Source organism: Trichogramma pretiosum, unplaced genomic scaffold (genome assembly GCF_000599845.2).
Source record: "Trichogramma pretiosum strain Unisexual culture from Peru unplaced genomic scaffold, Tpre_2.0 scaffold30, whole genome shotgun sequence".
In the NCBI taxonomy this organism is placed as follows: Eukaryota; Metazoa; Arthropoda; class Insecta; order Hymenoptera; family Trichogrammatidae; genus Trichogramma; species Trichogramma pretiosum.
The window spans coordinates 1,259,613-1,275,773 of NW_019641675.1; the positions used below are offsets into that span (position 1 = coordinate 1,259,613).

The following is a 16,161-nucleotide window of genomic DNA, read 5'->3' on the forward strand; positions in this document are numbered from 1 at the left end:
TTTTTATAAGAAACAATTACTCGATCCGACTGCTTCATGGGCGATGAAAAATGAAAAAAAAATCACATCGCTAGGATCTACTCGTTGCACTTGACATTCGTTTTCAGTACAGTGCAGGTGTGTACGTATTATATTTAGCCGACAAAAATTGAATCGATCGTAAACAAAAATAAATAAGCAAATATACGTACAATAAAAATGCCGGAAGCAGCAAGATCGAAAGGCCCACCGACGCAGACGACGGCCGGCAGTCCGCGAGAGAGAAAGAAAAAAAATCTCGCGAACATCATCAAAACGCAAGCGATCGAGTTCTGTTTATCGACGAGCCTGCACGGCTACAAGTACATCGTGCAGAAGAAACGCTCGAAAGTCGAAAGGTAATGCGTAATATTACTCGGATATATTCGCGAGTGTAGGTCAATGAAAATTCCGAAAAACTTTTTTTCACGAAGATGCGTTTGGGCCGCCATCGTCGTTTCGTCGCTGATTTTTTCACTCGTACTTATGCACATTGCCTGGACCTACAACGCGGCTCACTCGACGCTGACCGTCATCGAGACGACTCATCACGGCATCTGGAATTATCCGTTTCCCGCCGTGACGATCTGCAACAACAATCAGATCTCTCGCGAAAAGGCCAACAACTTTGTCCAAAAATTGTAATTTCTGTCATTTAATCCCGTGAATATTATACCAAATCGTCGCTTTTTACCATTAAAAATAGGAAAAAGCTCGGTAAGGTGCCGCGCCATTCGGTGCTGCGTAATCTGCGTCTGCTCGTGGAGCTGCTCGATCCCGGCGTGTCGGGTCGCAACGTCCAGGCGAATCTGTCGACTCTGCAAAACGTCTTGGACGCGAACAATTACACCGTCGTGCAAGTGGCGAGGGAGGCAAGTACACTATTGTACTGAGCTTATACCGAGCTCGAAATTTTAATTTATATCCAACTTCAGCTGAAGCAAGACTGCTCGGAGCTTCTCAAGAGCTGCAAGTGGAAAGGCAACGTCACGCCGTGTCGAGAACTGTTCGAGGAGACTACGTCGCGCGACGGCCACTGCTGCAGCTTCAATTACTTCGGGCCCAACGCGCAGCCAAAAATGTGCGGATAATTAGGAATAAATAATGATCCGATAAATAATCAGCCGTCGACGTACCTGATTTCGCAGCGGCGGCCTGAGGGAGCCCAGACGCCTGACCGCCTGCGGCTACCAGACGGGCCTGGAGGTGCTCGTGGACGCCCGGCCCCGCGACTACTGGGCCAGTCTGCAGGCCTCGTTCGGCGTCAAGGTGATGCTGCACGAGCCCCACGACTACCCGGTGCGCAGCTCGGCCTTCAAGCTGGTCGGCCTCGGCGTCCAGGAGTTGCTCGACGTGTCGCCCGAGTCGACCTACTCGACGGCCCAAGTCAGGTCGCTGCCGGTTCGGGTGCGCGACTGCATCTTCAGCGACGAGCCGGTGGGATCGGCGGCGCTGCGCCAGCTCGAGCTCGAGCACTCCTGGAACAGCTACTCGTACGTCAACTGCCTGAACTCGTGCCGGGCCAAGATCGTGCTCGACAATTGCGGCTGTGTGCCGCATTACTTGCCCAAGAACGGTCAGATATACAGTTCGTCCTTTGGAGAGAAGAAGAGAAAAGCAATCTAGTGGATTTTATCTTTCAGCCTCCCGCGACTGCGACCTGAGGGACATCCAGTGTTTGACGAAAATTCGATGTAACTAATTCGCTTAATTTACTCGGCCATTTGAACGAATAGTTTACCCGTACGTTTCAGCCCTTTACGACTCGTCGTGGCCGGGCAAGATCGTCGATCCGGAGCAGTTGGACTTGGACATCGAGGAGAGGCCCTGCGGCTGTATGCTCGACTGCTCGAATTACCGATATCCCGTCGACAGTACCGAGGGCATTTTGGACCAGGGTCGAGTGTTGTTATCGACGCGGTAAGCCGCTGGCCCTGAAAATTCACCATTTTCATGCATTTAACCATCGATTCTTCGTTGTTGTGGTTTTTTATCAAGGAAAAACGTGGACGAGCGCAGCAAGCTGAGCCTCATCAACGTGTTTTTCACCGACCTGGTCTCGATACAGTACCGGCGCTACGTTTACTATGACTGGAAGGCCTTGTTCGGTATGATTTCGCGCAATTCTTCTCAGCCGCTCGATTTCTGGCCTCGCTTTTTGTTTCAGCGTCTTTCGGGGGTTTGCTCGGCCTCTTCGTGGGCTTCAGCCTGATCACCAGCTTCGAGCTCGTCTACTTTTTCGTCATTCGCGTGCTGGCGGACAAGTGCAAAAAGTCGCGAGCCCAGAAGAGGAGATCCAGCGAGACGATCGATAAAATGGAAAAGACGCGCCGTCGAAATAGTTCCAGTCGAGCGACTATAGGTGGCTTTTAGAGACGGTAGTGGCAGTACGCGCAAGTGGCAGGATTTTCATCTTTTTTCGTATATAAGACTGAAGCGAGTGTAGAAGTGCATCAGTTCTCTCGAGTTCCACCACGGAGCCACACACGGAGTCCCCGTGACTCAAACCCATGCTCTGAGCGAAGGTCCTTGGATCTCTGGCAGCAAGTGCCGCGGCTCTAACGGCCGTTAGCCTCCGCTATCTTTGCCCCTCGCGTCGGAGAGGACGTCCACGGCAGTGCAATAAAATATTGCCAGACCTGTTACGGACTGATCCGCGGGCAATGAGCGGAGCGTATTGATCAAAGTAAAGCAATGTGATGAACGCGTGATTGGCATGCGAACATAACAGGGCCTACTCCGAGAAAACTGTCCCCCCTTCTTTTGTTTCTTTTTTCTTTCGCGCCTCAAATAATCTTTACCTGATTTTACAGCTGGCTTATGATTTGATGAATAATTGATTGTGATATGTCTCTCAAAAATGTTTTTTTTTTTATATGTACTGACAATACAATGTTTTTTTGACTACTTTTAGATCTGGTCTTGTAATGAATAATATGTCATCACTTTGGCAATTTTTGTAAATGGTTTAAGGGGAGTCATACACTAATTCACTCCTCTTTTTCATTTTTTGTGATATAACCCACAGTTTAATGTTAATCTACATTTTCAACATAAAATTAACATCTTTGAACCCTAAAAAATGTGAAAAAAGTAGCAGAATAGACCTTTGCATATAAAAATAGCCTATTTTCCCGTTTCAACTCGCTTGACGATGAGCCGTACTGATCGACGTATCTCTTTTGATCGAGTGCTATAGCTCTCGAATTGCTCCGATCTGCGTTAGACGGAGTTGGTCCTTTTGGGGTACGTAACTTGGACTCGGACTCGTTGGATAATAATTAAAATATTTTATACATAATTTATATATAATAGGAAAATGATATTATCTGACAATACAGTTCCATATACCACTAGAATTAATTTTTTTATTTGAATGATAAATCTTTCTTTAATTCAAACTGACTAATTTTAATAATATTTACAAATTACTGAATTATAAATTTTACAAAAACTGACAGGTTTGGAGTCAGTATTGGCCCAATACAGGCCCACGATCAGATTCCTACGTGGGATATATAACGAAACGAAGCATAATACAATTTGAAAGAAATCGTAATTAAGTTTTTATTTTAATTAATCATAATTCGTTTTTTATAACTAGTATCTAATTAAGAAAGATATGAGTTTAAAAAAATGATTCTGTGGTGCACGAAACGCAGTTAAACTAGAGTCTGTATGAAAAAAAAAAAAAACAAACGCAGAGCGAAGACGAGGAGTCAAATGACAGTATGATATCTTCATTTTCGAGCGATGGTATACTTTCTCGCTTTTTCTTCCCGACTCGAAAGGAGCAGGGAAGAGGGGGGCACCGATAATTAACCAGAGAAGAGAAAAAATCTTTATTTCCGCTCTGTGCCAGCGACAAAGATGAATGACAATAATAGTCAAGCCATTAGCTGTATACAAGTGAGAGAGACCGCGAGAGAGGCGATATGTACAAACGGAGAAAGAAGGAAATACCGTCATCGAGCTGCAAAATTACTGTGGCACTCTTGAGTAGTATACGTTTGTATATAGGTATAGCTTACCGGTATATATACGTCAACTTTTACTTCTCGATCGTCATTAGCGAATGGAGCTCTCGTCGCGTTCGACGACTCGCCTATATATGCACGGATCAAATATATATACACGCTTACGAGTCTGCGTCGTGTGTGTGGCATTAGCATATTTTGCGCACCTCGACTCCACCCGAACGAAGTATGCACGTATACGTACGTACATGCGCATGTACATCGCTTGGCTAATTAGTCCCTTTCGAAGATTACAGCCATTGCCGCCGCCGCCTTAGTCGATCTAACAATAATTTATCGTTAGCCACGTACATACATACCTCATGGCATTATCGTATACGCGCGCGTGATGTATATATAAATCAGCACACACTGTATGCACACAATGTAATGAAAGACCTCGTGGTGCAGCAGCTTCGATAAAAATTATTCTAATCGACTTGAATATTATGCTCTCGGGGCGCGAGCACATGATGCACACGCGCACGCAGTGTACAGTACACGAGTATTACGTGATTCGAAGCGTGTGCATCTGTATATTATAAGGTATTATACACTTCACGCGTAGCTGCGCTCGACGCGTTTCGTATGTTACTCGATGATTATTACTGCCGAGCTCTGACGCCGTGGCATATCGCGCCGCGAGTCTAATTATTATATACTTACACCCATATAGCCGCGACTCGTTATCGATGCTATATACTGCGGATCCGTGCATTCAGATACGCGACTAGTGAAGAAGTAGATATGGATGGATCGATGGATGGATGGGCCGCCGACGCCGCAAAGGTGCCATAAGAAGAAAAGAGAGCAGAGTAGAAAAAAGTGTATTCCTTGCTTGTTATCTGACTTTGACCATTGTAGAGTTTGATTTCCCTTTCACGCGCGGATACTTCGATTCACTTTTGAAAAACAAATCTTGGTATTTTTCTCTATCTCGGACTAATGAGTGGCTTATCGCACTCATAGAGGAGCACGTTTTGTACAAATTAATTGCTCGTAATGAGTCTTGACTCGGGCAACTAACAGTCGCAGTCAGTACACCAACAAAATCGTAGGTCGTTTAAAAGTCAGTGTGTGCAGTAGAAGATCTAAGCAAATCGAGAAACAATCAAACCTTTTTCAAATCTTCCTCGAGTGCAAAATGTCAGGCGAAAATAAAGTGACGGGCTGTACGTACGTTGATAAAGCGCACTGCGATTTTACATGGATAATACGGGATTACGGATTGGTTTATAATAATCAACCTGATCCAGTAGCATCGCCCATTTTCAGAGTCGGCCAAGACGATCGGAGGCAGTTTCGATTAGAATTGCATGATATCACATCAGAGATGAACAATAAACATTATACAGTGTTATTTCTAGTTTGCAAAAAGGCCGTTGATGTTTTATCGCTCAAATACAAGGTAACAGTTATTAAGGATGATACGATTGTTTACAATCGCCAATGTTCCGATAGATTTGCGAGTAATCGTTGGCAACTTTTCATATCTCCCCGTGAATATATGCACAAATTTATTTCATCTACCGATACTGCCACTTTTCGCTGCGAATTGACGCTTTCAACGGACGTTCGAAAGGATTTTTCAAGCGATGAATCCGTCGATACGAATCAAGTGCAAAAATTAGAATTCGATTGGGCATTTCTTGATAAGAAATTAAGTGATGTGAAACTACGAACTGCATCTGGCAAAGAAATCCCAGCACACAGACTAATACTCTCTGCTGCAAGTCCAGTATTCAAGGCCATGTTCAGCCATGATACGTTGGAAAATAAAAACCAATCCGTTGACATAATTGATATCAGTTATGAAATTACACTGGAGATGTTACGATACGTCTACACTGGTATAATCGAAAATGACAAAATTTCCTTCATTATTGAACTTTTGATGGCTGCTGACAAATATGCAATTGATGATTTAAAGAATAAGTGCGAGATGACATTAAGCTCAAATTTATCATCTGAAAATGTTGTAGATATTTTAAAAGTTGCCGATAAATGCAGCATGAAAAAGTTGAAAAAAACGGCAGTTAATTTCGTAAAAATGCATATCAACCAGTTTTCAGACACTGACGACGTGGCTGGCATGATTCTCAGTATGGAACAACTTTTTTCGAATTAACCTGTTAGATGCTTTGCATAAATTTTCAAATTTTAATTTTACTTCAATTATTTGTTATGCTATAAACTTACTTTTGAAAACACGACTTATGATCGAAATAAAATTTCGTGGCTATTTATTTTACCCATTCATTTCAACCTTCCATTCAATATTCAATAACACGTCAAAATTTATAATTATTATATACTCAGCCAACTCGTCATCGATGTTATACGTTGACCTGTTTGCATGAACATAACTACATAAACAATACAGCACACGGCCGCGGACCGCGGCTCACTAATACTGCTCGGTCCAGATGACTAACACGTTATTTGAGTTTTTATCTCCGTCTCTCTGTTGCTGAGTAACTTCGTTCATATCATATTTCAAAATCAGACCTCCTTATCAATAAATGCTTATTAAAATGCTGATAGAGACGATGGTCATACTTTGTTTTTCGAAATAAAGCCCGCTAAATAAATGATTTCATTGAATCGTCAAGGTAGTTCTCGAGTTATCCATTAAGCGACGTTGTCGACGCTACTTGAGGTTCGCGCCCGCGGCCCGACGCAAATCGCTAAGAGAGGTGACGCCGACTATCGCAGCGCTGACCGCAGTGAGCACTGAGCAGTCAGTTGTTCAGAACAAAGGGAACAAAGTCTCCGTTTGATCAGTTTTAAAAACGTTATACTCTCAAGCCTTTCGAGTCTTGACTTGTGCAGTAGTGCTACGATCAGTAGAGATCAGTGAGCGGTCGGGCCAGTCTCTGCCACATATATTATTCCTACTGTTTAACTTTTTGTGCAAGTGTGATAAAAGTCCCAAAATATTTGAGTAATATATTTAAATCTTTCTAATAAGATATTTCTCAAAGTTCAACATGTCAGTTATCGGCACCTTAAAAAGAAGTGAAAAGGGCAACATTTTTACGTGGGTATTATCGAGGGACGTATCATCGTTGTTGAATATCGATATAGTAAGATCAAACGAGCTCTGTGTGAATGTTGACCAAAAATTCAATTTGGAATTCCACAAAGGTAAAATTTGGATTTCAGGTAGTAATACCTATAATGTTTGGCGTTTAATTCTTCGCAGTTCAGCTCAAAACCCACCACTAATATGCAAGTATAAAATATCAATAATCGAACATGACAAGATTATTGATAATCGGACAGAATATTGTACTTTTTCAACGAATCGAAGTGAAACACTGATTCTACGTAAGACCCAAACGGAGATTCAGAGAATGATTAATTCCAAGAATGATATACATGTAGTCTGCGAATTATCAGTTTCTCTAGAAGGGCAAAAGAATTTACTAAATTACGATTCTGACAAAACAAATGAGGTACTAAAACTAAACTTCAACTGGGTATTTCTTGATGAAGGTTTGAGTGATGTTAAGCTAAGAACTGCTTGTGGAAAGGAAATTCCAGCACATAGACTCATGCTCGCTACTGCCAGTCCAGTATTCAAAGCTATGTTTACTCATGATATGATGGAAAATCAAAACAAATTGGTGGAAATGACAGACGTTAGTCATGAAGCAACAGTTGAAATGCTACGTTATATTTACACAGGTAGTGTTGGAAACAACGAGACTTCCTTGACAATTAACCTTTTGGCAGCCGCTGAAAAGTATCAACTTGAAGATTTGAAAAATAAGTGCGGACAAATATTGAGTTCTAATTTATCTAATGAAAATGCTCTAGAAATGCTTAAAATTTCTGATACATATAATGCGGACTATCTGAAAAAAGAAACAGTTGATTTTATCAAAGGTCATATAAACGAACTATCGGACTTTCATGAAATAAGCAATATGATTCTTGGTAAAGCGCCATTAGTTGTAGAACAATGTGAAAATTAACCGATATAACCTCTTTCATGTTTTAGTTTTATTCATTTTTTGTTGTTCATAACTTGGACGTAAAAACGACTATTGTACTTTTAAGTATAATAAAAATTTCAAATAAAATTGTGGAAATTCACTGTACCCATTTATCACTATTTAGATTCCTTCCTTCCTTAAAAAAACCATGTGAAGTCGTTTTATTCGTCACCTCATTGGTTGAGAAGTAACTGCGCCTCGCTTCATGATTGGTCGGAATCTCGCGTCGGTCGTTCATATAATAATTTTAGTGAGAAAACTTAAATGTGGCGTTTGCTAAAATGTTTACATTTGTAAGTCATCAGTTATTTGAATTTCATATTTGTCATTTTCACTTGATTCGTTGGCGCGCGCGAGCTAAGCGCGCCTCACAACACTAGTACGTAGAAATTATGCATACAAAGTATAATATGCTAATTTGACGTGATGAGCTTATGTACACTGTCCGTGGACTAATTTTGTCCATTTGACACGAATTCGGTCGGTATGGGACTTGTATTAGCATACGACGTTCCGTAATTCAGTGGACAAAATTAGTCCACGGACAGTGAACATTGACTCTGATAATAGAACGAGAAAAATTCGACGCTTAGTAGCTCAATCTGTTTTTTTGCGACATGTAATACACAGTGTTAAAAATATAAATATTAATTGAGACACTGCGCGTTACGGCATCGATTCATTCTTTCAAAATTTCATCATCATTTTTCAAAAAAAAAAAAAAAAAAAAAAATGCTCTACACTCGATGTATTTACATAAAAAACTAATGTTTATGATGACCGTCTATGGTATTGATACTTTTTAGGACTGTCTTGGGTAAAAGCATACTGAGCTGCATGCCGTCTGCTCAACATTGAACTGCTGACACCGTTCGATATTTTCGGCACCCACAAACAACAAAATCTGTTTATTTACTTTTTGAAGGAAATAATTCGTAACAAAACCTTTCATGTCATTTTTCTTGCAATATTAAGTAATTTTTCTAAATTAAACCGAAGAAACGAATGTTTTCTTGAATCGATCATCGTTGCTGCTGTTTTCCGAGCTTCCCGCTCAGCGACGCTTGCAACGCCACTCGAGGCTCGTGACTGTTGCAGACTGTAGTCCAAACACTTGATGGTTCGGTACCAACGGTCGTTTTTATATTGATTTCAGAACGTCGTTAACTTTTGCCTCGGGAACTGGTGAGATTATCGTAGTCACACCTATACTGTCAAACATTTTATGCGTGCAGGATAAAAGTCTAGAGTGTCTTAAATTGAGTGATAACTAAACTTCTTTGACATTTTTCCAGTTCGTTTAAGAAATGACAAACGTCAATGAAGCTGCGGGCCATTCGCTCCTTGCTAGTGAAGATTGTTATTTCATGCAGATAATTGATAACATTGAATTAGAAAAATGTGGAGGAGATACGTATTTAGATTCACAAATATTCAGTATTGAATCTAATGAAAAATTTTATTTACGATTGATGGGCCCAAGTGGAACTAAGGGATTTAATAGAAAATTATATTTATGCAGCCAAAATATTGTGAATGAGTTCGTTTGTCGATGCACTATATCAATTGACGTGGACGGAGAAGATGTTATGCCGAATAATATTTGTAATACGTTTAAAGTAAATAAAGGAACAGACACAAGTACTTTTTTACTTGGAATTCCTTACTACTTTGGATCCATTAAAACTACTACAATTCGATGTGAACTAGAATTATCAAGGGCGATCGAAACATCATGTCGAGACTCTGACTTGACCACCAATAGCAGTGAAAATTTGCCACTGGTACTAAAGTTCGACTGGATATTTCTTAGTGAGTGCAGTGACGTCGTGCTTAGTACTGATTGTGGGAAAAAAATACCAGCGCATAGGACTGTGCTCGCTGCAGCAAGTCCAGTGTTCAAAACCATGCTGAGTAATGATCCGTTAAAAAACAAAAACCAATCGATAAATCTGACTGAAGTTAGTTATGATGTAGCATTTGAGATTTGGCGATACATTTACACCGGTAATATTAAAAATAACGACTTTTCCTTGGCTTCTGATGTTTTGGCGGCTGCTGACAAATATCAACTTGAAGAATTGATAAATAAGTGCGGAGAAGTATTGAGGTCTAAACTATCCTCTGAAAATGTTATTCAGACTCTTGCGATAGCTGATAAATACAGTTTGAACCTTTTGAAAAAAGAAGCAGTTGAATTTGTTAAAGGAAGTGAAAAAGGATCACTGGATTTTGACGAAATAAGTAATATGCTTCTCAGTTTATATGTTTCTCATGAGTAATTTCGAATTGTGGTTTGAACAGTTTAGTAATTTTCAGTATTTTTATTTTACTATTTCTGTTTATTTACTTCAACAAGAAAGCACTAAATTTCTATGCAATTTTAATAAAAATAAACATTCAATAAGATCTAAATGTTTTTACCTATCTCTCTTGTTATTTTCAATCCTGAAGTATTTTTATTTATTTTTCGGTATATTTGTCGACCAAGACGGGGCCAATTCTATGCACGACATACGATACAACACGTGCTTATCCAAAGGGCCTGCAGAAAGCACCGTACTATAAATTTTAAAATTATGATCGTTACAGACGACGATCGAACCTATGCTTTGATGTAAATAAACCCGCAATAAAACGAATCATTTCTTTGAATCGACCAAGCCACTCGAGTTCTCCGATAAGTGATACTTCTGATATCATTCCAAGGCCCGCGTCGCGATAAACAACAGTCGTCTAGTAGCGCCAACACTCATCTGTTTTAGAACGCAACAGTCTTGACTTATTATGTACAACGTTTAGCCGCACAGTCAGTCAGTGAATTGTTACGTACAGTATATAGTGTTTATGTGTGCGTGTGTGCATATAGGTATGGCCTAAAAGTTTCTGCTAGTGTGATAAAAATCCTGTACAGCTGGTAAAGTAACTGAATGTTTTCAAGACAAAGTGTAACATGACAACTGAACCACTACACTACTGTGGCTGCTTGAAACGCAATGAAAATGACATTTTTACTTGGGTAATATCAAGAGATTTCTTGTTGTCGTTGACAAAAGGAATAGTAGTATCGCCCATGATTAATATGAGTAATGACGATGACAAAAAATTTCGATTGGAACTCCACAAATGTCAATCTCTAGATCGTTCTTTACAACCTAATATAATAAGAGAAAGTATCCGATTATTTCTATGCTACCTTAAAGAAAACTCATCATTAATGTGTAAATACAGCATATCAGTAATCATGGATGGTGAAATTATTGATGCTCGCACAGATTATTGTACATTTTCTACGAATTGTAGTGAAGCATTGATTTTCAATATGCCCTCAATGAAGATCGATCAAGAGATTATATACAGTTACGATGTGCATATTCGCTGCAAATTAACATTTGCTACGGAAAATATAGAGCCGTTTCTCAAGTATGATTTGGCACAAACGGTACCCAAATACAATTTCGATTGCATATTTCTTAATAAAGATTTGAGCGATGTGACGCTACGAACTGCATCTGAAAAGGAAATTCCTGCGCATAAAATCATGCTTGCTACTGCCAGTCCAGTATTCAAAGCCATGTTCAACCATGATATGCTAGAAAAACAAAGTCAAATAATTGACATGATCGATGTTAGTTATGAAGCTGCAGTCGAAATGCTGCGATACATCTACACAGGTGATGTTGGAAATGATGAAAATTCCTTGACAACTGAGCTATTGGCAGTTTCTGACAAGTATCAACTTGATGACTTGAAATATAGGTGCGAAAAAATATTGAGCTTTCAGTTATCTTCTTACGTAAATGCCGTTGAGATGCTAAAAATTAGTGATACATACAGGGGGAAATATTTGAAAAAAAAATCAGTCGATTTTATTAGGAGTATTTTAAATGGACCATTATTGAACTATGAAGAAATAAGTAATAAGATTCTTAGTATAGCCCAAATTGTTTCAAAATAATGTAAAAACTTGCGAAATTGTCTCTTTTAATTTTTAATTTTACTCATATTTTTGTTCATAATTGAATTCTAAAAGTGTCTGCTTGTTAGGTAATTTTGATCAAAATAAAAATCTCGATCGATATCGTTTAAATTTACTTCACTCTACCCGACATACCGCAATCGTGCACATGAACTAAAATTAATGTATAAAACTTGCTGTTTGAATGACACATCGCGATCAATCACGGCGACCTGCTGCGCAACAGAGAAAGAAAATCAAATGCTGAATGGAATTTTCGTGCTGTAATCAGAGGGAAGGATGTTGTGTCGATTTGACTATGCCATGTTTTTCTCCTTGAAATACTTATACTGCCAATTGTCTGACGACCCTGTGCCTTGTGTATACCGTAACATAACACCGACAACACGACCTTCTCTATAAAGCGGTCAGCGTGGCCGCGCTGACTCTTGCAAGAAATTTGAAGCCTTTCGCCTGTCTCGTGACTTAAAAATCAAACCTTCTCATTCGTGTATATGTTCACATTATTATATGTACCATAATACATAAAATATATACTTAGGCCTTGCGTGCCATATTTATTAAATATTTATTAAAAATGCTGATGCCTACAGAAAGATTCGCATTCATTTTTAAGGCTACGATTGACCGAGATGTATTTATTCGATCTATAAAACCAAGGAAAAAACGAATGATTTCTGGAATCGACGAAGTAGTTCTCGAGTTGTCCATTGAACGTGCTCACGGAGTCTGACTCGAGACTCATCGCCGGCCACACCGCTCACGTTCTCGTCATGGCGCAGGCGATTGGTTGGAAGTTTGAAACGAAAGCAACAAAGGGCACTGTTGATCTTTTCTAGAACGCAAATCTAGCAGTACCCCTACAAGTCTTGCTTCGTACAGCGGTCAGTCGTATAGTCAGCGATCGTCGTACACAGGCGGTAGACACGTTACATATCTCTATTGTCCAACATTTCGTGAGTGCGGTCCGAATAGATTTTCGAGTTATTTTCACAGTGTGAAATGTCGAGCGTCCAGAAAATTATAGGCTGTACGGACATTGATACAGCCGAAGATTGCGATTTTAAGTGGGTAATTAATAATTTCGTGATGGTTCGTGAAAAGGTACGCTCTTTCATCAGGTCGCCGATATTCAGTGTCGGTTCCAATCAATTGAAGTTTCAATTGTCACTTCTGTCGAAATATAATAGTTCTGGAGAAAGTATAGATTATTCAAAGTTATATATACGTTGCTACGAAAAGATCGAAAATTTACTGTATAAATACAAGATATCAGTTATCAAGGATGGCCAAATTGTTTACACCCAAATGGATTGCCGAAGATGTCATCAACTACCTTCTTTTATAGAGATTTTTAACATTTCCACAGACGAAATGAATGAATTCATTTCATCGGACACCGTAATTTTTCACTGTGAATTGAAAGTTTCTACGGGAAGTGTAACAAGTTTATTGAATAATGAACCGAATAAAATTGATCAAGTACTGTCACCAAAACTAAACTTCAACTGGGTATTTCTCGATAAAGGTTTGAGTGATGTTAAACTAAAAACAGCATGTGGAAAAGAAATTCCATCACATAGGGTCGTGCTCGCAACTGCCAGTCCAGTATTCAAAGCCATGTTCAACCATGACATGTTGGAAAATAAAAGTCAATTAGTTGATATGATTGATATTAGCCATGAAGCTACTGTCGAGATGCTACGATACATATACACAGGTAGTGTTGAAACTAGCGAGTTTCCGTTAACTATTGACCTTTTGGCGGCCGCTGATAAGTACCAACTTGAAGAATTGAAAAATAAGTGCGGAGAAATATTAAGCGCCAAATTATCGACTGGAAATGGCATTGAGACTCTTTCGGTAGCTGTTAAATATAACATGGATTGTTTGAAACAAAAAGCAGCTGATTTTATTAAATTACATATTAACAAGTTCTAGGACAAATGTCAAATTGAAGAATTTTCATTTGAAAGTTCATTTGAATTTCATATAATATACTTTCAAGTTTTAATCGTACTCTAGTTGTTTTTTATGCACTTTGCATTTTCAAAACATGATGTTGTTACTTCAGTCTTCAGACACTGACGACGTGGCTGGCATGATTCTCAATATGGAACAACTTTTTTCGAATTAACCTTATAGATGCTTTGCAAAAAATGTTTAATTCTTATCGTATTTAAATTATTTTATATTTACTCATGTGAAAACTTTATATTATTATCCAACTCGTAATAAAAATAAAAAATTATTTGAGAAAATAAATTTCAACATTTAATGTCAAAATTGTAATTATTATACATTACCACTATTGTAATATAATAATTAAACATAATAATTACATAAACATTACAGCACTCGACCCACTTCCAGGCTGACTCCAACATGGAATTATAGTTTTTCTCTGTCTCTCTGCTGTTGACTTTAAATTTACGTGGACCTCAAGCGGTTGACAATACATGTGCTAATTATTTCAAAACCGTCGATGCCCGAGAAGATAAATAATTTCATATTAATTTTTTTAATTATACTGATGATATAGCTGATATGTTTTTCTAAATATAGCCCACAAAATGAATGATCCCGTCAAATCATCACGGTAGTTCTCGAGATATCCACTAAGCGACGCTGATGACGGTACTTGAGGTTCCCGAATCCCGAATCGCGCAGATTAGAAAATCCGTTTGTCGTTCGCAGCGCAGTGAGGCAGTCGTTCAGAGGAAAGGGAACGAGGTCTTCTTTTGATCAGTTTTAAAAACGTTCTACTCGCAAGCAATACGAGTCTTGACTTGTTCAGTTGTGCTACGATCAGTCGTGATCAGTCAGCGGATCGTCGCTACGACGTATATTATATCAACTATTAATAATTTTTCGTGCGAGTATAATAAAATTTCCAAACGATTCAAGGCGTAATTAAATCTTTCTAAGGTTTTTCTCAAAGTGTAACATGTCAGTTATCGGCTCCTTGCAAACAAGTGAAGAAGGCAACATTTTTACGTGGGTATTTTCGAGTGAATTACCATTAATGCTGCACAATAATGTTGTACGATCAACCGAGTTTGGTAATGTAGGACAAAAATTTGAATTGGAATTCCACAGAGGCAAATTTTGGGACAGTGCTGATGTGTCTTGCAAAAGAGTTTGGCGTTTAATTCTTCACTGTTCAAATAAAAATTCGCCATTATTAATGTGTAAATATAACATATCAATAATCAAGCGTGGCGAAGTTATTGATGCTCGAACAGATTGTTGTACTTTTTCTACGAATCGTAGCGAAACACTGGTTCTAAGCAAGACCCAAACGGAGATCGAAGGATTGATTTCATCCAAGGATGATATACATATTCGCTGTGAATTATTCTACGAATCCGCCATAACAAACGAGGTACCAAAACTGAACTTTGATTGGATGTATCTTGATGAAAGTTTGAGTGATGTTAAGCTAAGAACGGCATGTGGAAAGGAAATTCCAGCACATAGGGTCGTGCTCGCTGCTGCCAGTTCAGTATTCAAAGCCATGTTTACTCATGATATGATGGAAAATCAAAACAAATTGGTGGAAATGACGGACGTTAGTCATGAAGCAGCAGTTGAAATGTTACGTTACATGTACACAGGTAGTGTTGGAAGCAACGAAGTTTCCCTGACAAATGACCTTTTGGCAGTCGCTGACAAGTATCAGCTTGAAGATTTAAAAAATAAGTGTGCCATAATATTAAGCTCCAAAATATGCCATGAAAATGTTGTGGAAATTTTGAAAGTGGCTAGCAAGTATGGCACGAAATATTTGGAGAAAAAAGCAGTTGATTTTATAAAGTCATATATAAATGCATCTCCAGATTCAGATATAACAAATTTATTTCTTTGTTAAAAGAAAATCTTTTTCAAAATAATCTGAAACATGCTTTGTACATTTTTTTCAAGCTCGAATTACCCCTACGTCAATTATTAATTGTTACCTACTTTAATTTAAAAAAATGCTGTTATGTACTTCTGATAAAAATAAAATACCTTAGTTGTAATTTATAATAACCTTTCGTTTCAATATTCAATAGTACTCGCCACATGTTAAATTATCGTATAGGTATCGAGCTGACTCGTCATCGATGTTATGACGTCGAACTGTTAGGCTGATTTGTGCGTCGAG

The 16,161-nt window shown here is 38.8% G+C and overlaps 7 protein-coding genes across 8 annotated transcripts; all 7 read left to right on the top strand.

Annotated features, from left to right (window-relative positions):
- The first annotated feature begins 174 nt into the window (after positions 1-174).
- On the top strand, positions 175-2,391 carry LOC106652999 (sodium channel protein Nach). The gene is made up of 9 exons (XM_023460627.1): positions 175-377; positions 453-659; positions 725-890; positions 954-1,099; positions 1,167-1,594; positions 1,662-1,712; positions 1,773-1,938; positions 2,017-2,126; positions 2,186-2,391. The coding sequence occupies exons 1-9, from the start codon at positions 199-201 to the stop codon at positions 2,389-2,391; spliced, it is 1,659 nt and encodes a 552-aa protein (XP_023316395.1). The 5' UTR covers positions 175-198.
- Positions 2,392-5,178: 2,787 nt separating this feature from the next.
- Positions 5,179-6,162, top strand: LOC106653000 (speckle-type POZ protein A-like). Its single transcript, XM_014372212.1, has one exon. It carries the CDS (start codon positions 5,179-5,181, stop codon positions 6,160-6,162), a length of 984 nt encoding a protein of 327 aa, XP_014227698.1.
- A 546-nt stretch (positions 6,163-6,708) lies between these two features.
- On the top strand, positions 6,709-8,120 carry LOC106653002 (protein roadkill-like). 2 transcript variants are annotated; one of them, XM_023460674.1, is made up of 2 exons: positions 6,709-7,181; positions 7,240-8,120. In XM_023460674.1, exon 2 carries the CDS (start codon positions 7,391-7,393, stop codon positions 8,012-8,014), a length of 624 nt encoding a protein of 207 aa, XP_023316442.1. In that variant the 5' UTR covers positions 6,709-7,181; positions 7,240-7,390; the 3' UTR covers positions 8,015-8,120. The 2 variants fall into 2 exon arrangements, with proteins under 2 accessions (XP_023316442.1, XP_014227699.2); XM_014372213.2 differs by having other exon boundaries at positions 6,711-8,120.
- A 1,222-nt stretch (positions 8,121-9,342) lies between these two features.
- LOC106653003 (protein maternal effect lethal 26-like) lies at positions 9,343-10,317 on the top strand. The gene has a single exon (XM_014372214.1). The coding sequence runs from the start codon at positions 9,343-9,345 to the stop codon at positions 10,315-10,317; it is 975 nt and encodes a 324-aa protein (XP_014227700.1).
- Positions 10,318-10,988: 671 nt separating this feature from the next.
- Positions 10,989-11,993, top strand: LOC106653004 (kelch-like protein 13). Its single transcript, XM_014372215.1, has one exon. The coding sequence runs from the start codon at positions 10,989-10,991 to the stop codon at positions 11,991-11,993; it is 1,005 nt and encodes a 334-aa protein (XP_014227701.1).
- A 1,395-nt stretch (positions 11,994-13,388) lies between these two features.
- On the top strand, positions 13,389-13,955 carry LOC106653005 (speckle-type POZ protein-like). Its single transcript, XM_014372217.2, has one exon. The coding sequence runs from the start codon at positions 13,389-13,391 to the stop codon at positions 13,953-13,955; it is 567 nt and encodes a 188-aa protein (XP_014227703.2).
- Positions 13,956-14,961: 1,006 nt separating this feature from the next.
- On the top strand, positions 14,962-15,885 carry LOC106653006 (kelch repeat and BTB domain-containing protein 8-like). Its single transcript, XM_023460628.1, has one exon. The coding sequence runs from the start codon at positions 14,962-14,964 to the stop codon at positions 15,883-15,885; it is 924 nt and encodes a 307-aa protein (XP_023316396.1).
- The last annotated feature ends 276 nt before the right edge of the window (positions 15,886-16,161 follow it).